General features: G+C 45.5%; 2 protein-coding genes across 2 annotated transcripts in view; one reads left to right on the top strand and one right to left on the bottom strand.

The window, feature by feature from the left end:
* Positions 1–14,004, top strand: part of LOC146176015 (uncharacterized) — a 37,847-nt gene extending 23,843 nt beyond the window's left edge. Inside the window, exons 6-10 of the mRNA XM_084580900.1 lie at positions 1,503–1,624; positions 2,924–3,044; positions 4,968–5,141; positions 8,484–8,591; positions 13,691–14,004. Of these exons, the coding sequence (XP_084437026.1) occupies positions 1,503–1,624; positions 2,924–3,044; positions 4,968–5,141; positions 8,484–8,591; positions 13,691–13,840 (675 nt within the window). The 3' untranslated portion in view covers positions 13,841–14,004. The remainder of the gene's footprint in view (positions 1–1,502; positions 1,625–2,923; positions 3,045–4,967; positions 5,142–8,483; positions 8,592–13,690) is intronic.
* Positions 14,005–16,576: 2,572 nt separating this feature from the next.
* LOC146176014 (uncharacterized) overlaps positions 16,577–23,548 on the bottom strand; it is a 43,327-nt gene continuing 36,355 nt past the window's right edge. The window contains exons 11-13 of the mRNA XM_084581239.1: positions 21,212–21,385; positions 17,784–17,894; positions 16,577–16,720 (exon numbers count right to left, since the gene is read on the bottom strand). Coding sequence (XP_084437365.1) covers positions 16,577–16,720; positions 17,784–17,894; positions 21,212–21,385 — 429 coding nt within the window. The remainder of the gene's footprint in view (positions 16,721–17,783; positions 17,895–21,211; positions 21,386–23,548) is intronic.

Here is a 23,548-nt window from a genome sequence, read left to right as displayed (position 1 = left end):
GTGGAGCAGTGGAATCGAACCTCTATTCTTTAGGCGCGAGTAGTACAAGCTAGTTTTTACAACCGAGTCATGACCGTTCGAAGGCGTTGAAAAGCTGTGTTTGGTGCCAACAAGTATGTCAGTCTTGGTAAAAGAGCTCGCCAGTGGGCCCCCGAGCGACCGTAGAGACCAGTTAATGCTATCGCGTAATGGGTGAGCCTGTGGCCCTGAACCTTATTTTTGATCCACTGAACATTTTCGCCGAAATGAAAACCGCGGCCTTCTTCCATTCTAGTAACATACTCTGTACCTACGCCATGGCTACAGGCTGAACATGCTCATTTTTTTTAATCAGAGCAATCGATATTTTGTCGCGAATGGCCGTAACAAAAGACGTTGTTTCATGGTACTAGCACATGTTATCATTCTTTGCCTGAGGCATTCCGGCAGAGACACGTGTACATGTGACGCGGAAGTCATAAAATTACATTAAAAAACAGTTTCACGCTTAAAAATTCCGAATCAACTGCGGTAATGAGACGTTTCGAAAGTATTAATGAACCATATAATTGGGCTTACTGCTTATCACGTTTTGATTAGGAGCCGGTAAGTGAGCCGCCGTCGCTCCTCACGTGAAAATGTGCCCTTCTTGGCTTCACCCAACGTCTGACTAACTAGCTAACATTCTACTGTATTATTGTTCATCCAGCGTGTTTTTTAAACGGTTGTTTTTCGGTGAACCTTCGTTTCGGTAATTCGTCGCAGAGAAATACCCTTCCAGCGACAGAAATGTCATTCCAATATCTTCCGAGAAAAAAGAACGCACTTCATTTTTTTTTTCAGAATCGGGTAATTAGCAGTGCGTGTTGAGGAGACAAGGCGAACGAAAATTAGGGGTTCGTTGCGTCGTGTAGAATGAAGCCAGACAACAGTAGTTGGCGCGAAACGTGCTTTAATCAATTTTACCTAAAACAATTTTTACCTTCAAATGCTTTGGCTTAAAAAACAGAAGGCAGAAAAGTTATTTCGGGGAATCAAAACCCATGACGTCAACGTTTGTTGTCGGCGTGGCGGCAAGTGATACACAACCTTCTATTTTTAATGTACATACGTACGTTTCGTGTGGCATATCTAGAGCGCATACCGTCACTGCTCTCGACCTGGATGGCTGGTGATGATGGAGTTTAGGTTCACGTAACCTCATCTGAATTTAGAGCCCTATCTGTGAGAGCATATGTGGTTGTCAGGTAAATAGGAATTGTACTAGAGAATTCCTAGCTATTTTGAACTTCACGTATTTTGAACAACTTTTATGTACCATTTTGCTTCTAATTATAGACATTTCCTTGTTTTTCTGGCAGAGCAGCGTTTTTTTAGCTTCTAGCTTTTAAGCGCGAAGTCTTAAAACGCCTCAGAAAGAAATATTTCCTTCTTACATGCTCTGATCTCTTCTCTAGTTATTTCACTGGTACACGTTCATAAGCCTTTGTTTATGTAACTTTTCTCGCATATTTTTTCTTCAGAAATTAAAAGACCTCCAAGGAAACGACCAGAGCAGCAAAACGATCGTAGCGCTCGGCCTGTACGCCTACGACGAGGAAAACGCGTGGGACACGTACAAGGAGCAGTTCAAGGTCGCCGTTGAGTGAGTGTTGAAGCGAGAGCGACCTACATTTTCACAATGTCACGTTTCTCGAGTGAGTGTTGTAGCGAGAGCTACGTACATTTTCACAGCGTAGTGTTTCTCGCTACGTTGTCCTACACCCCATCCAGCACGGCGTTACTGTATTCGTCCACCTTAATTTCACTGACTCCGGCTGAAATTCTCTATTCTACATCTGCTTCAAATATACTCCCAAAATTCGTGAAAAATCACACTTTCATACGTTAACTTAAATGTTCACGCTCAGATAGCTGACCATAAAAGCACTGCATACTTAAAACAAGTTGTGTTGAATCAGTATTCGTGGAACTCTGATATCATTACTCGAACTATTAAGCCTGAAGTGTATGTGTTATTCTATTTACCTTCTGAATGCTTTTATGCATGTTTTTACCGCATTGCTCCGTTTCGACATTCCTTCCGCCTTGCGAAATACGTGAAATAAAATAAGTTTAACAACCACAAATGTTATATCCCAGTCGAAATAAACTACAGAACTGTGTCAAAAATACGACAAAATATCCTGTAGTTCTGTCGTAACCATCAGATTTTTTCTATACTTCTGTAGTACTTATCTGTAGTTCTGTAGGTTTTCTGTAGTATATTTCTGTTGTCTGTAGTTCTGTAGTACTTATCCGTTGTAACTACAGAAATTTCTGATGTTACTACAGAATGTTCTGTTGTCACAACAGGTTTCCTGTCAAAAACCGCACAGAAATTCTATCGTAACATCAGAAAAGTTTCTGTAGTTTTTTCCGACTGGGATATCCTAGCTTGTGTCTGCAACACGAAGGTCCATATATGTGTCACACAAATTTTGTAATTTGTATAATAACCCTCATAATATATATCTTCTCCCGCTCAAAACACACCGTCACACCGTGCATTCAGGAAATCTTGACCACAAGTGGAACATAGCACTTAAACGTGTAGCCATAGTGCGTGCAGCGGATGCCCTGAGCGGATATTAGAGAGATTTAGCATACCGTGATCCGCGATCCGTTACCGTGATCCGCCCCCTTGACGCCGATAGATGGCGCCACATACTTAATGTCGGCACATAGAACTGCCACGTCGGGACCAATCAGCTTGTGCGCCCCGCCCACGCGCGGTAGAGGGCCACGGTGGCGCATCGCGGATCACGGTAAGCTAAATCTCTCTAATATTGAAATTGGCGATAGCTTTACACTGCGACCGTCGAAGCGGGTCTCCCGCTGCAATGCTTTGCATGGAGTGGCGCTCTAGGGTAGAGGATTTATGAGCGTCTCTGTTCATGTGCAGGACCATGAAGGTGGATACCGTGATTGCCCTCAGTTCAACGGGTTGGCAGGAAAGTGACGAACTATGCTACGCTGCACCGCCAAACGCCATCAACCCCAAGAGCAAACGGTACCCAGATATGGTAAGCAGCCGCCCCTAGTACAGCTGATAAGTGCCTTCATTTCAACTAACGTACTTGTCATTTACTGCCTCAACAATTCTTCAGGATACTAATAAAAATATCAAAATAAAAACTTAAAATAAAAATAAAAGCTGAATTCGCTTTTATTGCTGCCTTTATTTCTCAGTGCACAATATCAAGAGCAGCAAGGATGCGTTGGCAGATCCCAAAATTAAACAAAAAATGCAAATATGGGCTGCTATTTCTGGTAAACAACCCTCGTTTTCTGCCTCGTCACCTCTTGTGTGGATGAGTCAGTTGACCGAACTACAGTAAGAAGCTTTGTGGACGCTTGTAATCCCGTAACTCCGGCGTTTTCGGTGGCGAACCATTTGATCATCACTTGTGTAAGCGGTTTTTACCGCTATTTTAAAAAAATTATGAAAAATTACCTTACTCGCCAACTCGAAATTAGGGTGCAGCTTTACAGGAATTTTGCTTGTCCAGTGCTCAGAGGTGAAGAGTTTAAGATAAACATGCGTTACATAAGCGTTTACATAGCGTCCTTCGGGAGTAAATGGGTGAATTCGCCGCGTTTGTTTTTGGCATCATATTTACCGCGGCATATTACGCATCAGCCGGCACAAGCCAAATGGCTAAACGGCGCGGTTAGCAATGACTTCTTTATGAAAAAGAAATGTCAGTATTTCACTCACTGACAACAGTTCCATAATACTTCCGTCGTTTCCCGACGCTTGTTAGAACATTGCAATTAGGAGTCCTTATATTCCGCGTCGTTAAGTGCCTTCCTTGCCATTGTAGGTTTCGGCGTACCAATGAGCGTTTTGTAACGTAGTTCGGATGTTCTATTAATTCAGCAGATCAATACTAATACTGCGGAACATGGTGCGTTCAGTTGATAATTGACACAGGGAAAGAGGGTAAGTTTTCTCCCACTAACTTTCCAAGTTTAACGTAAACGCCTTATAACATCTCGTTACAATCTGCACTATTGGGCACGAGGACATACCGTGGCGCCACCTCTCGGAAGCATCCGCGTGACGAAAGATAACGCGCGTTGAACGGCTGCTGCAGGACGCCTTCCTAGGCAGTTTAATTGCAAGTTATTATTACGTTAATTTATTTATTTAATATACACCTTGATGTGGGTCTGTATCAGCTTAATTGGAGGTAGTAGACCCACTTATTCGGCAAGTAAGCACTTCACCGAATCATCTTCCTGCGTGGCGGCTACGGTGCTCTCCGGTTACCGAAGCGCCGGCTCGCTATCAGCGGATCATGTTGCGTGCGTCCCAAGTCGAAAAGCAGAGCCACGTTGTCTTGAATCTCTACCGGCGTCAGTGGCATCAGTCAGTTTCTGCTATCTCTTCGCCGCGCAACGTTCCCATGGGCCAACTCGCTGCCTGCCGCAACCTCCTGATAACTTAATTGCTCTCTTCATTTCTCCGACAACAGAGCTTCCTCCATGACAGTCAAGAACCCTTAGTCAAGTGTTTTTTGAAGGAATATGTGTGAAAATTTAAAAAGGTGTCTATAATTGTACATACATGTCTTGCTCGACACCTTTGCTTCAATCTATTGAAAAGGTGCAACAGCTGACGAGCAGCGCTCAAATTTCGCATTAGGAAGTAACGTAATCGTCGGCAAATCCCTTATATTATTGGCTACATTCACAGTTCCTACATATTCGTTTTATGAGAATCTCCATGCAGTACTGGGAGCCTAATAACTGCACTTTGGAAACATTTTATTGTTGCATTGCCACGGCCAGGGGCTCCGAAGGGACTGAAGAAGCACAGAATTGTATGAAACGTACAGGCTCTTTATTTGTCGGTACTGCCCCACATGATAAATTGAGCTTTGAACAGAATAGTCCTTCGCCAACGCATGTACGCCTACACGGAGTCATTCAACGGTGCGCAGATGCAGCATGCCACCCTGGTGCAGAGGAGCGAAGAGTACAGCAAACCGAATGTCAAGGTTGGGCTGTCTTTCGAATTGGGAACGCTGCTATACAGGATGGCCAGCATCAACCTTGCCTTGGACGACGTGCCCTATGCCAAGTGCAATCGCTCGGCTGCCGACCACAGGGATGTGGTGAGTGTATTTCAAACTTCCGTTACTCTAGACCTTCGAAGGCTATACGAGATGACCCAGCTAAGTTGTGGTAGTGGTAAAAAAACGAAATGTTATAAGTAGACTAGGGAAACAAGTATCATACATCTGCCGACGGTCTTGCTCACCACTGGCAGTTTGTTTCAGAATTAATTTTTCGAAATTTAGTCAACATTGACCCTATAGAAAATCAAGGAATCGCAAAATTCGAGAGCAGCTTCAGAAACACATATTTCACTTATTACCAATAAAGTAGAACTTGTATCTTTTTCCCGAACTACAAAATCCGCGAACTACAAAAAAAAAAAAAAAAAAAAAAAAAACGTGACGAGCGTACTCGCGCGTCACGATTGCGCTGCCCCCAACCATGGATTGAGTGAATGAAATCACCTGCAGCAGTGCCTGCATTTGGCCCCGTTTCCACCGGCAGGCCAACATGTCTGCGGTGGTTTCTTCACCCGCGTTAGCCAGCTAGTCGGCGGATGTGACGGTGCAAGTTGCACCGAATACGGCGAGCTGGCTGAGCGGGTGCAGTCATTGACAACTTATTAGCCTAACACAGTGTAATAGGCACAGATAATTTTGGCTCAATCAATCCACGATTGGGAGCAGCATAATCGCGGCGCGCGAATGCACGGGTCACGTAATTGTTCTTGTATTTCGCGGGTGGTCTTTGGAGCTTGGTAAATATACATCTGTCACTTTCTTTCTCCCATATAAATGGAATGGGGGTTTCGAATTTGCTCTCCGATCTTAAAATTCATTGACGGTCTAAAGTCAATATAAAGTAAATTACAAAAATTATCTAAATATTTCGGAAACAAATTGCCCGGCGTGCGCAAAACCGCTGGCAGCTATATGCAATAGGTGTCCCTGTCGTGTCTCAAATATTTAATTTTTTTAACCCTTTGCACTGGTTAGAGGGAATCGCTATTTGATAGTTCAGATGCAGCGCCCTATTGTTTAAAGCAAGAACATTATGTCAATTAGAACGTGAAGCTACTAAGCAATTTAACAAATATGAGAACGAAATGTGAGCTAACGTTTTGTATAATACAGCGTGTTTTATTAGAATGTGGTAGCGTCTGTCCGGATGTCAATAGAAAGTTTTAGCTTACCGTGATCCGCGATCCGCTACCGTGATTCCTAGACCCCCCTTGAGGTCAATAGATGGCGCCACATACTGGATGTCGGCACACAGACCTACCGCGTCGGAACCAATCAGCTTGAGCTGCTGTCATTGACAGTTGCTGTTGTCATTGACTCTCTATGCGTGGTAGAGAGTCACGGTGGCGGATCGTAGATCACGGTAAGCTAAATCTCTCTAATATACGCACAGCCATATATGCTAGGGTTTAGAAATTAGAAAGGTAACACAAATAAAGTTGAGTGTAATATTTTTGGCTCGAAAACAGGGTGGTGACATGCTCGGGTTCGAAAACTATTCTCGCTGAAATGTGTAACAATTTTACTAAACGGAAAGAAATCTCCGTTACTTGCTGACAGGTTACTAATAAAGCTGACAAATAAAACCTTATAGCGATAGTCAGAAAAAAAAAATACACAGAGCTATGTTGGCCAGAAGTCAGGCGATGCCGTAAAGTTTAATAATATATAAAAGGAAATGTGGTGGCTCTGCATTAATTCTTACAACATGAGGATGCGCAGGTGGGCCGGTAATACGAGGCTTCGTATTAGGTTTGGTTATTGTTGAGCACGAAACCAGGATTCAGCCACAAATATACCGCTTTTCTCAGGACATACACTAAATCAATGCTGTGAAGATTTTTATATCAGCCTAACACATGCTGAATAAACAGCGCTACAGACTAGGACGAAGGTCCTAGTCTTTAGCGCTGTTTATTCATCATGTCACCGTACCAACTCGCCCAGATGTCTCTTCTATTACTTCTAACACATGCGTTAAGTTTATGTGAAAGCGGTAATAATGAAAAAAAAGTTAATCTGTGCATAAATGATAGCATCGCGATACAGCTACTCTTGCAGAGTCAGAATCCTCGTATTCGGCCCAACTCAAGCGAAGCCAAATACAAAACCTGGTTTTCACTGCTTTTCAACGGGGAAACGCTATTTGAGTTCAAAAGGAGTCTATAGACATTTACCCTGCCTATAAATGTAAAGAAATAAATATTACTATAAGCTTTAGTCTCCAAATAATCTACAAAGAAAAACAATAAGTCTAAAGTATCGTAATAAAGTCAATGAATTGTCAATTGTTCTAGGGAATACTGGGGAGGCGCTGCGTCCCTGTTCTATTCGATCGATAACCGGTCTGGTGCTGGGGCGTATCCCACAGAGTGTGTATCCCGCGAATGTGCATATGTTGTGTTTTGAGGCACGTGGTGCGCGGTAATTCACAAGCATGTCATGGCTCATCGTATATATAATCATGTTGATGGCAAATATCATGTCGCAGGTATGTGTACAAATCATGTAGCATTGGTTTTAATCATCAGTCATAGCTCATAGTTACGCAAGTCACAGGGCTCTAGATGACTTGGCAACACAACCGGAAGTTGTGCCACATAAAACGAAAGTGACGTCAGACAAAAATGTCAAGGTGGCGAGGAAAAGTGTTCTACGTCGGGCATGGTCGAATGGCCCAAGGATCTGCCTTGCTCCTTGTTGCGCTGAGGCTGTGGTACACACTTTAGCCTTCGACACCGAGGGAGTTTGAAAATATTGCCTTGCGACGCTTGAGTTGTAGCTCCTCGCCTCCAAACGCTTTTAGAAAGTTCTGTAAAAGCCAGCTTCCACTGCTGCAAAGGAACTGTATACGTTCGCCTGGCGTAGGCAGGAAGCTGTGGCGGCGGGAACGATCCGACTGACATAATTCCTAAAGCACAGTTTTCGGAGCGGGAAACTAAGCTCGAGACCTTGTCGCCATTCTGCAGTGTCTGGTACTAAGACAGAGTGAATGGACAGGTGCAGACAGCAGCTCATGGTAGACTGTTTATTTTCATCAGAGTTTAGCGTGTGGGTACGAGAGAAGAGAGTGAAAAATGCCGATGATATAGCACTGGCCGTAGGCAAAATGAAACTGGAACTTGTGCGGAGTCACAATATTTCAACAGCCACTGGCTTGTTAAAAAGTCCCGATTTCGGAACCAGCGATCCCCGCGAGCGTGTTATGTAAAATAAATCAGTGACTCTCTCCGACACACGTGGAGTCAAGGTTGGGATCTTCGAGGGAAGAGCGACCCTGAAATCGACAGAGAATTTAGACTGTTGCTGAACCGTTCGCGTAGTTTTAATAAAAGCAGTGAAGCGCAGAATGCTGCTTTTTATCTCTGCTCTTTACAGCAATGCAATCAGGATGACAAAGAAATCGATGGGTCGCATTACGGACAGGCTAACAGCAACAAGATCTATGCGTTCGCCTTTGAAACGGAGACCAGCCTGAAGATGAAGGTTAGTAACAAAACTTCATTTTTTATCACTTTTCAGCTGAGGAGCCAAACACGCTTCTTTATGTGAAGTGACTGTAAGAATAATCTTGGTGTAACAAAGATTTAGCATAAGCTATATCGTACACGTGGTTTGTACGGTTCAGACCGTTCAACATCCAAAGCAAATCAAGCTGTGGGACGCGCCGCGTAGTGGAGTGTTGCGGCAATTTCCACCAATTAAGTTTTCTAATGGGCGCTCACATAGCGCGGTACACTGGCGTCTTTGCTATTTAAGCGGCTGATTTGGCTGGAATCAAACACGGGTCCTTGGAATGGGCAGTCGAGCACCGTAATCACTGAGCCCGGTGGTAGCGCTAGAACACCAGCCGAAAAAAAGTACAGATCCGTGTCAGAAATACTACAACATATTCTGTAGTTTTGTCGTAAACGTCAGATTTTTCTGTAGTTCTTCTGTAGTATATTTCTGTTGTCAGTAGTTCTGTACCACTTTTCTGTTGTAACTACAGAAATTTCTGATGTTACTACAGAACGTTCTGTTGTCACAACAGGCTTCCCGTCAAAAACCACACAGAAATTCTGTCGTAACAACAGAAACTTTTCTGTATACGTTTTTCCGACTGGGATGTAACACTTGCAGGAGTTCCTGCAGGGGTTATGTTGTAGCGCTACAACTGAGGTCAGTAATTATGATTCTCTACGGTTCATTCCAAGGACAGGAGTTCCTGCAGGAAGCTCACCTGCAGGGGGTCCAGCTGTTATTTTAGCGGGACAGAACTTGCATTTTAGACTTGTGGCTGTATCGATAAATGTCGTCTATTGCGCATAAGTAATTGGTTAGCTAATTATATACTATTGAGTCTATCATTTTTTTTACAAATTGTGTTATATTGAAGTATTGGAGGTCGTCCTTCATAGAATAAATACAACCTAGAAACGTTCTTCAATGAAAGAGAACTAGAGCACGTTCTGCCCTGCACAAGCAATATACTTTCTTTAAACAATGCAGCGCGCGTTTCGAGGTAAGGCGATGGAATCCCGATAGGCGTCTCCATGCCGTAACACAGCGGCAGCTAGCATACCTGACGTTCCCGGGCTTATAGACATCTCACATGGCGTCGGAGCATATTCGATTATCCTGTCCCGGAGTACTTTTCGGCAGATCCCAGCTTGCGATCTGGCAACATGCGGTGTCATGGTACATGACATGATTGACAAAGCAAGCGCTATTGTTAGGGGTTCTTATAGGCTATAGTGCTGCCTGCAAAGCACTGGTCATTTCGACGCCGTTCTTTCGCAGTGACGTCGTGCGCATAATTATCTTATGATGAGCTATCAAGGATAGAAAAAATAAGGCTGAAATTAATCGGACCTTTTTAGGAACGGAGCGGGACATGACTACATGTGAAGTTTCTGACAAAATTCAGCTTGGCGGGCTTTGCTTAATTAAGCTGTTAATTGTTGCTAGTGGAGAAGGCTCGGGCTGCATATGAAAGTTCAAAGCGTCGAAAAAAAATTTAGAACTGTCTTTTATCTCACCAGCCCATGAGCGGTTCGCTTGCTTTCAGATCTGCGCTCTGAAAAAGTAACGAGACATGCGAACATCTGGACAACACGAGCAAACAATTCGTGCTAGCGGCTCTAACGCGTTCCCGTGTGCAGTGAAACGGAAGAAAGGGAACAACGAGGCAGGATTCAAAATTTTTATATTCAGTTAAAAATTAAAAACGGAGCCAATGTCAAGATTTAACGCAAGACGTCTCCTGGAACACGAAAAGTACTCGCAACGCTAATGGAGTCTAAATCAATATGGCCGCCAGAGCGGTGATACTTTTCCTGAACCTGTGCTGATGAGCGAAGCTTCTGGGCTGCTCAAGAAAAATCAGATGTGGCACTCGAGTCAGCTAGTGATCCGGGACTGTCCGGGATTGGCCCAAGCGCGACGCCAGTAGGTCACGGCAAAACTCTAGATGGAGTCGCCTACTCCGATGCCCGAGCTGCCGCTGGGTTGCCTGGCAGCCTGCCAGGATGACCTGCTCAACTCGTTACTTGGGATAAAATTTTGTCACAATTTGATTTTCGTAGCTATAAAATTATCGGATCAATTCCAATTTTACAGATTCATCATGCAGATAAAAAGAAAAAGAGAAGAAGGCTACGTAACGTTTTAATTAACGGAATAATTAAAGCGTTCTTTCTTCTACGCGGTACTCGTTGTAGCCCATACAGAGAGCTAGGGCAAAATTAATTTTCGGGCTGATACATGCTGCTCTAGAGCTCATGGTTTTAGGTTCGTTTTCCCTATCTTCAGAGTCAAATGCGGTCTCATGGTTTCGAAGCATTCATACTTTGAGCTATAAACATGCGGACTGACGCCATCGTTTTATGCAATCCTGGCAAATAACTTCAATGTTGTATTTGTGGCTCACTTTTCGCATTTCACGTGACAGGGAATGCGCGTACGAAATTCCAGGAATCTTTCTACATGGCGATCCCCAGGTTGTGCAAAAAGAATGATTACCAAAGAGTAAGCGTGAAAAGAACCACGTGCCCAAGGAACCTCATTCATAAAATGACGAAATGGCTGCCATCATTGCGTAGGTACAGTCTTTGTCAAAAATATACGGCCCAAGGGTTTCGTTTCTAATAAGCCCTGTAACGCGGCTCCTGGTAGCAATACTGGAATATGAATCTAAGCTAGAGCAGAATAAGGACGAGTTTAGTCATCTATGACATTCGGGACGCCAGAGTTGCGATACGAGCCCGGTTACGGGGCTTATAAGAAAAACCACTGTGCCGTATATTTTTGACAAGACTGTACATGTCTTGTAGCACAGAATGCGAATAGTGGGCAAGGTATTGAAGTTATTTCTCCACAGCGAAACTGGCCGATTTCTGCCCAGTAGTGCCACGATGACAGCTGTCGGATGCAAGGAGGAGAGCACATCTGCTCTGTAAGGTAGTAGAATGCTATGCTGGCCCACACAGTTGCCGGATGCAAGAAGGAGAGCACATCTGCTCTGTAAGGTAGTAGAATGCTATGCTGGCCCACACAGTTGCCGGATGCAAGAAGGAGAGCACATCTGCTCTGTAAGGTAGTAGAATGCTATGCTGGCCCTCACAGTTGCCGATGCAAGAAGGAGAGCACATCTGCTCTGTAAGGTAGTAGAATGCTATGCTGGCCCACACAGTTGCCGATGCAAGAAGGAGAGCACATCTGCTCTGTAAGGTAGTAGAATGCTATGCTGGCCCACACAGTTGCCGCCACTTTCCTGTGGCGGCAACTATGTGGGCCAGACGTATATTTTTGACAAGAGTGTACATGTCTTGTAGCACAGAATGCGAATAGTGGGCAAGAAGTACAACAAAGTACAACATTAGTTATTTCTCCACAGCGAAACTGGCCGATTTCTGCCCAGTAGTGCCACGATGACAGCTGCCGGATGCAAGAAGGAGAGCACATCTGCTCTGTAAGGTAGTAGAATGCTATGCTGGCCCACACAGTTGCCGCCACTTTCCTGTGGCGGCAACTATGTGGGCCAGACGTATATTTTTGACAAGAGTGTACATGTCTTGTAGCACAGAATGCGAATAGTGGGCAAGAAGTACAACAAAGTACAACATTAGTTATTTCTCCACAGCGAAACTGGCCGATTTCTGCCCAGTAGTGCCACGATGATAGCTGCCGGATGCAAGAAGGAGAGCACATCTGCTCTGTAATGTAGTAGAATGCTATGCTGGCCCACACAGTTGCCGCCACTTTCCTGTGGCGGCAACTATGTGGGCCAGACGTATATTTTTGACAAGAGTGTACATGTCTTGTAGCACAGAATGCGAATAGTGGGCAAGAAGTACAACAAAGTACAACATTAGTTATTTCTCCACAGCGAAACTGGCCGATTTCTGCCCAGTAGTGCCACGATGACAGCTGCCGGATGCAAGAAGGAGAGCACATCTGCTCTGTAAGGTAGTAGAATGCTATGCTGGCCCACACAGTTGCCGCCACTTTCCTGTGGCGGCAACTATGTGGGACAGACGGGCCGCACAATTTTCTAAATAGTGGCACGTGATCGAACCTTCCCATTTGTTGTCGGAAAAAAAAAACGCCTTAAATCCTTTCTTCAATCACATGTCAGTCATTTTCGCACATTGCGATTAGACAGTAAGGGAGACGATGGAGGCTCTCTGTATAGCCAAGGGTGGTTACACTTGCGACATACAAACGTCATTAGCACTTGACAGCCGTGAACTGGGATTTTTGGAAGGTGCCTGGGCAAACGTAGGCATTAATCTGTGCTGATAAGTTAGGTTTCTTTATCTTGTCTTGGCAGGAGGGGCTTAAGTGTATGCAAGTGTGTATTAAGTTGAAAAGCACTCGTATCTCCTTTTCTTCGCTTCGTCTTCATGTTTTTGCGCTGTTGTATTATGGACTGCCATTAGTGTAGTGCAATCGCAGTCGATATAAAATAGCGAACTATATATGACTTGGTTTTATAGGCAAATTATAAATTTGGTTACGTTGAATCAGTCCTGAACGATTACACTCGACATAAGCAATTAATGCAACTGTATGTCATAGGACATGCCTTTAAGTTCCAGTCTTATTCACAATGAACTAAATGACTAATTGCGGCACTTTATTGATAGAGCGGTAAGTTAGGGATCTTATAAAGAGACTGTAAGGGATGTGGTTATGCACTAGTTCACAATAACACTATACAAAACATCAGTTTTCACTGCGCAGGCTAATTTCCAGTTAACCTTGGCCGAGCTGCAAGGTCAGAATGATGGAACGACGAGTTTTGAGGGATTGTGCCTGTAGTATAACCCTCGCTCTTGAAGGCAGTGGAAAGAAGAGATGTTTGTCAGTGTTTTAAAAAGCTCCTTACAACCACTGTAACTAGACCGACAACACGCTCTTCTGAACTGTAATTAATCTCGAAAAACAGATGTGTTGTATTTTTTCAACTTCATCAATTTTTAGCTGTCGCACCGGTCATTAGGAACAAAACAACATAGCATAATGATTCCCTACTTTACGTTATTCGCTAGCTTGGCTTTTTCTCTAACGGTGCTACGTGACGCGTTTCACTCAATTTGCAGCTGGACCAACTTAACAGCACTTATGATCTCCGTCCCAATATGGCTTGGTTGGTGAGCAACGCCCACCTCGGCAACTTTGACGACGAATGCGCTGACAATCCCTTCTCCTTCCTGGAGAACGTCAAGACCCAAATACTGAAGGTCCCGTGAAGTCCGAGGCACGGGAATGGGTCTGCGATGGAAAGGAGGACAACGAGCATTAATAACAGCCACGCATTCGCGTGGCCTATAGTCGTTCTACCTATTTAAAGCCACTCGCTTGAGCTGAAAAACAACTGAAATATCATTTAGTTATTTTGCCTCCACAAATTCATTGGTCCCTTTGATAAAGCAAATTTCTTGAAAATATGCCTTAGCGACTGTTTCCACATGGGCACAGTTGACCCGAGACCCTTGGTGAAAATGCACTGATGGCTGGTGTCGGCCGACAGGACACCCACGAAACTTTTAGAACACTGCAAAACAGTTGTTGTTGTTGTGGCTGTAGGAAGAAAGGAAAGAAAATGCACTGGCCTGCTACTGGCTCTGTAGCTGAGACCTCCGCTGCCTCGTGCGGACAGAAGAGAAAATAGGCAAGAAAGAAAAGAAGAGGGAGAGAAAGACGCGTGCCGCATCAACAGCCGTCGTCCACCACCACCGAAGCGGTGGCGGGTGCAATGACGGCCTACAACAGATAAAAATCGGTGGCTGGCTAGTCCCCGCCGCAGTTTTGGTACTTGTATTATGGCCCGATGAGACGCACCTTCCTCCCACTGTATTCTGTTCCCGGTGTCATTTATTTTGCCACAAGAAATTCGTTGGGGCTCCATCGTATATTGTGCTTCTACACGCAACCACTTCATCTGCCTAGGCATTTTATCTCAGATCGGCTCTATCTCAGATCGGCCTTAGACTTAGGTAACCCCACGACCTCTACCTACATTCTAGATGCGAACCATGCCATGGCTAATCGCACAACTTCGTAACATCACTGAGGTGGGCAGGCCGATGCTCGAAAAACAGCTAGAAAACACGATTTTGCTACGAAACTGCAAGGGGTATAGGAAAAAACAGTGCTCCCTTGTCACATACCTTTAACAAACTTCGTGCTCAACGGACGTCGTCGCACTTTAGGAGAAGGGTGTCGCTAATTCGGCTGCTACCGGCTAAGAAATGGCGGCGATGTCACCTCATCGATATATTAGTGCGTAACATCCTCACGTTTTTAAACGTATACCCTCGAAGTGACACCACAGGCATCGAACAGACAATCACGGAACTGCTCCTCCGAAAATCAGTGATGCAACCCAGTTTGTTGCTAGTGCTTATTTACCTTCCCCCAAAAGAGGACAGAAACGTACAGGATTCCGCACCGCTATCCTCGTGCACTCGGATAGCCTGCATCTCGACACGGGATGCAGGCTATCCGTTAACACCCTCTGAAGTAGTCTTAACACCCAACACATGTTCGACATGTACTATTTCTTGTGGAGGCACAACCGTGTCCAGTCGAATCGGTACACGCATCGGACATGACACCAGACTAGACTTGATGGCCGTGCGCCAGGCTGTAGTCATGGCTTCACTCGAAGTAATTAATTCCAAACAAGCTGGGTAGTGAACATCAGTATCCAGACGCGCCTCGCACTCGATTCGAAGGTATTCTCGCCCCAAAAACAATCGCTGGCTGCAGCGCGTTCCGAGAGGCGATGGCGGCTGTGGGGTCAGTACCGGCGATGGTAGAATAAGCATGACCTCCACGAGAGGTATACAAGACGATGATGCACGTGCAAAACACGCCGGATACGCCGCACGTCGATCCGTACCTTCTCCTAATGCCGGAGGCTAGGCGCGCCTTGACCCCCCGCTGCAAGCACCAGCGTTTAGGCTGTAAACTCCCCCTACATATAGCTACAATCACCATAGAACTCTAACGACGGCTGACTATACTGCGCAGCTGACTAAATCCATGCGGTCGAATACGTGCAATTATTTACGCGGAACGCTGGGGACCAAGCATACCTGGGTCCTGCTGGATACGCTATTAAACTATAGTACCACTAAAACGCGCAAACAAGCAAACACATTGTCTGACAGACGCTCAAGGGTACGAACATTGCAGGCCGCAAAAAAAGCTTTGCGTAGTTTCCTGTTTCTCAAGGTCCTGTCCGACTCTTCGTGACCCTATGGACCACGTCACGCCACGCCGCTCATTATATGAGCACAATTCCTCGAGAACATCTGGCACGAGCACATTCTCCATAAAACCTGCCAGCGCCAGGTGTGGCGCGCCAGTGTGGAAATACGGGAAATAGTGCGGGTAACGGCAACAGATTCCCTTTTAAAACTGAGTTGCCAACCACAGAAGTCTTGATGCCGCTTGTTTAAAAGCTCGACTAATGGGAGGGTCAAACGCCGAAGGAGAGCGCTGGAGAGGAGGCGTCCGGCAATCTTTAGATGTTGGCGTTGCTTTTAGTTTATTGAAGGACTTAACCCATTGTAGCCAGCCTCCTGGTTACTCACGCTGCAGCCAGCTTCCGGCCTCACTTTCCTCTGCCATGAAATCCAAGGGGGAGATTCCCTCCCTCTCTCGACTTTACCACCTGCCAATAATCAATGGATACATTTTGTTGAAACTTGTTATGGGTTTTATAGGGCTGACGCTGCTGCGCTGTTTCGTCACTCCTGGTTCGGGTTTATTTATGGATGATCAGTGAAAACTGGGCTTGGTTTGACTGAGCCCCGAAATACCAGATCGGGTCTGGTTGCGATCTGTCACGTTTATAGCGCCAACAGTTTTTTTTTGACACATTCTAATGGTTCCTGTGATATTTTCGAAGAAAGTATGCATGATAAATTTATTGTTATCAATATTCGCGCTTCTTTTGCGCTGAGCGGTGGAAGGCTTCACCCGAAGGTGCCCAAGTATTCCTTGAGCCGCTTCTCCCGCTCGTCGGCTCCTGTGCAGTTCCAGGTGACATCGGAGAGGTGCGTGTCGAAGAGCATCCAGGCGACCTTGTTGCGCAGAGGGAGGTGCTTCACGTTGTCCACCTGTCACGACAGGACCACTGCGTCTTTACACTTCGCTTCATCTTCACTTCGCTACCCAGCGTTGATAACGGAATGATGAAAACCCCATAATTTTAGGCTCTGAAATGCGCCTTCTCGCCGTTCTATTACTCTTGTGAAAAATTAATGTTATAGTAATAAATGTTTACTTCGCGTTAATACTGACAATACTCTTATTGGGCCCTCTCGAGGTTATGCTTCTTAAGATATTATTTTCCGTAATATAGTCTACAAAGCTGAATTACATTTTATCTGGGACACTTATTGGTCTAACAAGCACTCAGTCAAGCATATACCTACAAGATGCATGTCATAAAGGCTCCTTGCTTGTAATAATAACGTTAGCTGTGCCACGTTTGATAAAATGCTTCGCTGCACTGCGCAAAACGTGGATCACATAAATATATGGGAGACCAGGCATCTGTAGGTTCACTGTCAGGCTTTCATACATTAATAACAGCAACGATTATACTGACAATTTTCCGTAATATAGTCTACAAAGCTGAATTACATTTTATCTGGGACACTTATTGGTCTAACAAGCACTCAGTCAGTCAGTCTAGTTATAAGCGCGCGTTCGATTGCAAACAACTTGTTTTATAAGTGCGAAGGTTTCAATCTCTGGAACCTCCTTCGGGAACAGTAGATTGAGCTTTTTGGCAATTCATGATTGGTTAACAGCGCAAACAACGTGACGGGAACGCTGACTATTGTATTCCACTGCTTGCTCACTGTCAGCGCAAAACAAGCAAGTGAAATAAAGCTAACCGTTTCTCAGCCTTCGCGACAGTTTATTGGTGTTAGACTGGAAGAAAGGCTCTGGCGGATATCATACTTAGCGGTGAGTCTCTTCTAGAAGGGGGGGGGGGGGGGGAGAGGGGGGGGGGTTGAGGGGTCGTCGTTGCTCGTATAGGAACTATAACGGCTGTGTCAACGCAGTGTGTGTTAAAATTGCGCATTGCGTTAATTCTAACTCTAGATGCATTCTTTTCTCGCGCGCAAATGATTCCTGCATTAACATTCGACTCAAACGTGCGCTGCTTACCTTTCGCTTTATAGTCTCCCAGCTGTCGTAGAAGAATATGGACGTCGATGTCGCCCCGTATTCTACGAGAAGCCCATCCATTCGCCTCAGGGTCACGTTGAAGTCGCAGACCTGCATGTAAAATGGCACATCTGTATCAAGGAGAGGATGTTCTCTAGCATCATGGTATATCTTCATCGTGGAATTGTATCGTTTATTAGTATTGTAGCACATTTCTGCTTTCATTCGCCTGCCCGTGGACCAGACGAAGGCTTCCGATACGAAATCACTCGGGTCCAAGTCTAAAGTTTTGTCACTCACGAAAAAAAGGAAAACATGAATTGGAGAATCTTCAAAAGGCAATATAAAGCCTATTAAAAATACAAAAAAACAAGTGGCTGCCGCTTTGGTGCAAGTGAAGGTGTTATAAATTCTTCCCAGTTACGTTGCTTCAGAATGTTGCCTCCAAACCGGAGACCGTCGAATGGCCATTCAGGCAAGTACGCAGGAACAGTACTATTACCATTGCGGTCACCCTTGCCAGCAACGGCGAGATGTGCATCAGCCATTTGGCCACGCTCTTTAGCCCCATCTTCTCGCTCATGCTCATGCTCGCGGCCACGATCGTGTCCGTCCGTCCATAACGCTTTCATTACGTGGGAGGTGGTATATGGCAGCTGAAATGGCCGAGCACTAACTGGACATAGGGCTTCCTGACATTACATATGGCCGGAGCTGCCAACTCGGGCCTCTCCTTTTATATGGGAGGGTGATACCAGAATCAGCGTGCCGAGACCCTTGCATTCATGTTATCCTTAGGCAACGCAGGTACGCTCATACGGCTCGGTTAAAGCGAGGCTCTATATACCTTGGCTGGTACCATACGCTATCACGCCATACCGATCCAGGCGTCCGTATGGCGCCCTTTCATCTGGCACTTCCTCAAACGCCATCCCACACAGCATGCAGAAGCAGACGTAGTACAAAAGGCATCAGCGGCATTTCAAATTGGTTTACAGGAAAGAGAAGGCGCGTATCTGTCACGATTCTCCACGAACACCTTAACCGTGCCGTAAGGAAAATGATGTAGATGGGGACAGTCCGTTGTGGAGGGCTTCAGACCACCGAACGATAAAGGCTTTCGCCTCAGCTTAGGGATTCAAAATGCCCCCTAGAATTGTGTTGCGAAAGCTACATTGGCCAGGAACGAGGAGTTTAGTACAGCGAGAGGCACTGCGTCGTTGCCAAGCAACTGCCGCAACTGGTGGAGGCCGCGCGCTCGCCGCGCCGTCTGACAATCAAGAAGCAACCAGAAGATTATGCCTCGTCTTTAATGCAACAACATAGCTAGACATAATGAGTATAGCGCATTTTAGTTCTCCTCCTCTAGCATGAGGATGACAGCAGTGATGATAGGCTAGTCAGCGGCGCATTTTTGGCGAGCGTGTACTCAGCATTAGACTGGATTGGATTGGACTAGATTAGATTGGACTGGTTTGGATTAGATATGTTTGGATTGAATCGGAGAGATTTTTTTTAATTGTATTTGATGGGAATGTGCTCTACTTGATTGGACTGGATTTGATTAGACTGGATTGGATTACACTGAATTGGATGGATTAGATTGGATTGGAGAAAAGTAGGCAGCCCAGCGGCAGGCACACATGCTTTCGCTACGCGTATCCTGGCTTAGCTGGCCACGGCCAAATTTTCTTCCTGCTTTACGCATACTTCAAGATGCTGTTAAGCGGAACCAGCTGAAGGTCATCAGACAAAATTCGCCTTTGGAGGCATTTGCCACGTATGGAACGTAGGGTGGCTCACTCTGTCCCCGTCAGCACGAATTACTTGCATGCGGAGCACTTGCCAACGGTGCGGCTCTGAGCATGCTCCATGAAGCACATGCCATTCTTCTCGTCCGCTAGTGCTTCAAGGTACATTATGATAACTAGTAAGGCTGGCAGTATCGTATCATGTGCGAGAAAAATACTCTGTGTGGGTTGTTCGGAGCATGAAAGAAGGAAATTCTAGAAAGGCTTAACGGGCGCAAGATCCTTGATTGCCCTCCATATGCGCACATCTAGAGACACAAAGTAATGTCGCCGCGCTTTTATGAGGCATGCGCTTGTTGGAGGAACTGAGGACTCGTCATGACGTTTACTTTTCAGTACTTCATGTGGTGGAGACGCGTGGGTATTAGTTTTCTTTTAAAAAATCCCATGTCTGAAGCATTAAAGATCATTAAGAAAGGTATTAAAGAAAGGTATTAAAGATCAGCCTGTGGCGGCAGAGCTCGCGAAGATTGCATTACAACGCTATCTCCCGACCGCATCTTGGGTGAAGACAGCAGAGAGCTGGACTCTTTGGATATGTCGCGCTATTTTCGGTAACATGTAGAATAGCGCCCCGAAGCTGTGCCACAGAGTAATGCGACCGACAAGAGGGGACACGTAGGTCCTTTCTTCGCCGAGCTCGAGGTAACATGGCGCCGTCAGCCGGGGTTGCACATACAACAAACATGTTTTAGTTTAAGGCCTGTGAAAAAAACACAGATAATCGACATGCAGAAATTTCAAAACAGAGGTAGTTTTCTACTAAAATCAAGACAAGAATGAGTGATAAATAAAGTAGTAGTCATGGCTATGTGGCACGCACCGTCACTGCCCGAATCAAACTGTTTAGCCTTATCCATATTTTGATGTACTCATGAAAAGGCGACACTGGTGGCACGGCTGCGGCAATTGGGGAATGCTTTCAGTTCCAATGAATTTAAAAGGTTAAAAGGCTCCTGAGCGCAAGCGCCTGCATGAAAGTACGTGATGCATATGAGAAAATGAAACTTAAAGAAAGATAGCCTTTGAGATTTGGTGATTTTAGGCGCCTATTTCTGGGGCTTGCGGGGTTCACGGACTCCGCTATCTGCGCTGAGAGGCAAAGTCGGCTAAAATGTAGGCCGTTTGATCCCTGTGGGAGTCGCCGTCTTACATGTTGTCTTACTCTATGGCAGTGAAAACTTTCGGTGCTAGCAATATCGCCGTGCGGGGAGAGTAAGTGGCCGCGTTATGTTTCGGCTGCGCAATGGAATGCAAAAAAACAGCGTTGAAACTGGGAGGAACGTTAGAGGTCTACATCAGCTAGCTGACTTGCTTGTCAATGAGAGAAGGCTACTAAATTTCTGCTTCGTTCCCAGATGAGGCCGGTAGATATATTGCGATTCAGTTTTAGCGAGGTCTGCCCACAGCTTTACGATATGCACCACTTCCGCTCCCGAAACGGCAATTTCAGTTTTGTTGCCCTGTGCTCCTCCTAAGAGGAGGCCTCGAGCGCGTCCTCGCAACCTCTCGGGCGCATCACGACAACGTTCCAGGTTTCAAGCACTGAAGTGAAAATAGAGTGCCATTTCCTGGAATACATCACATGGAGAGGCAATAAGTTATACTATCACTCACTTGTTCATACCCGACTAGCGTGAATTGAGAGCAGGGCGCATAGGGCGTGCTTTCAAGCGGTGTCGAGGGGTCCTGCAGTCGGTACAGCAAGACCCCCATCTCGAACGACAGGCCCACGTACAGGTTCTGGCGTGGGTAGGGCTCCGACGCCTGGAGAAGTGTCGCATGCTTGTCCTGCGTGCGATAGCGACGAATGAGAAACTTTTCTTAAGTTTTGAGGCTGAGTTTGGAGATAACGGGAGAGGCGATTTAGCTGGAAACGTGCACTGTCGATACATGCCGCCATCGTTGTCATAGTGCTGTTGGCATCAGCCGCAGCAAAAGCAGCAGCAACTTGATTTTACCCACTTCAAGGCCTCTGCTCGTCGCTTAACATGGACCTGTATCAGCTGCAGCCACGTAATTCCAGAAAGCTTCCTTATCTAATCCGTCGACCTAACTTCCTGCGGCCCCCAGCACGTCTGTCTTCTCAGAATTCGGTCACTTACCTTGGCAACCATTGGTTACCCTGCCTTCGCATTATACTTTCTACCCTGAGGTTTTTAACGCATCCAACATCACACACACAAGGTAAGATGGAGTCCAAAGTCAGACTCCGGCCGCACCACTAATGTATCGCGGGGAGAGAAAGTTCCGCAGTTCGAAAAATAAATGAATAGGTCAATGAGACAAAAGTTTTTGGTTGGAAGTTGTGGACATGGCAACATACAATGATTGAATGTTTTAAAATTCAGAGATTTGTGTTTGAAATCTTATCCAAAGTGCCGTCTTCGTCCGCCGGCCGGCGGAGCAGGCACGGGTACGAGCGGTGGCGCGGCGGTCGCCAGTCGGTGCCCGCTGCTATACAGCTACGAGTGTAAAGTGGCTATCGTTCTTGGATGATAAAATTTAAGCGTATTATGTGCGGCATCCGACTGGTGCTTTTGAATCGCTGTAAAGTGGCTATCTTTCTTGGATGATAAAATTTAAGCGTATTACGTGCGGCATCCGACTGGTGCTTTTGAATCGCTGTAAAGTGGATATCTTTCTTGGATGATAAAATTTAAGCGTATTATGCGCGGCATCCGACTGGTGCTTTTGAATCGCTGTAAAGTGGCTATCTTTCTTGGATGATAAAATTTAAGCGTATTATGTGCGGCATCCGACTGGTGCTTTTGAATCGCTGTAAAGTGGCTATCTTTCTTGGATGATAAAATTTAGGCGTATTATGTGCGGCATCCGACTGCTGCTTTTGGATCGCTGTGAAACGTCAAACCACACAAAAACTATGTAAAGAGAAGGTATAACGCGCGTCAAACTCGGTTCAAACAGGGTTAGAGCTGCCAATCTTCAGCTCTTCGACATCACTGCTCCGCTTCGCAGGCAGCAGAGCGCAAAACACACAACTACAGGACTGTCTTCTTTTAAAACTGCTAGTTGATTTAAATCCCATAACATTACCTTAATCAGTTCACGTGGATTTCCAATATAAAACAAAATCATCCCACTTTTTTTTTGCGCACCTAATGGAAGGTAACATCTGATTTAGAGAGAGCGCAACGCACAGCAAAACTCGCTCACCGCTCATTTTTGCCTAGCGCCGTAGAGCTGCGGTCTTCGTTCGAATACTTTGCGTGTTTAATATAAATGCACAGCTCCCGTAGATGCAACGATTTGGGAAAATAGTTTTCTCATGATTGGAGTATAATGAAAGTAAGATGGGGCAGGGATCTCGGAAAGTCAATGTTGTTTTTATCTTCGATTCCTAGTTTTCTGTTGCGTTGATTCAGTGAGCCGGAGGAGAGAAAAAGAAGACAAATATTTCCAGCTACTTCAACTGCGGCTATTGCTACATATGTAACAAGGCGAATCTGCCCATGTCAGAAATAACAGAAGTGAATACGTGCTTTCGCGATTTTAACACCAAATGACTGCGGGAAATGAGCAATGAGTGTAACTGCCCCCAAAATATTTCACAATGACAAATGCATAATTTTAATGCTTCCAACATACGACATCCCAAGAAAACCTCCCAGTTAGGAAGTGCGCGTTGCATTGAACCACCACTGAGCTGCAATCATGTTGCGGCTTGTCTTCAGCAAGGACAGGAAGTATCAGGTTACGCACGTACCCTTGCATTGCACTTGAAGGTTCCATCCAGAATTTTGTTTACGACCTATTGGTGATACGATTCTGTAAGCGCCCAGAAAACTAACAATAAATTAATCGGCTGGGCAAAAGGTAGGCAGGTGGAGAAGCAAGAAAATAGTTCGCAGTCCTCATGCCACGTTTGCTATTACGTTTGGAACATTGTACTCATGTAAAATAGCGGCATTGTGGAAATGAGTGACGAATCGT

This window comes from Amblyomma maculatum, chromosome 10 (assembly GCF_055883805.1).
Source record: "Amblyomma maculatum isolate TAMU_Amacu chromosome 10, ASM5588380v1, whole genome shotgun sequence".
NCBI lineage: Eukaryota > Metazoa > Arthropoda > Arachnida > Ixodida > Ixodidae > Amblyomma > Amblyomma maculatum.
This window is presented reverse-complemented; position numbering and strand designations above follow the sequence as displayed.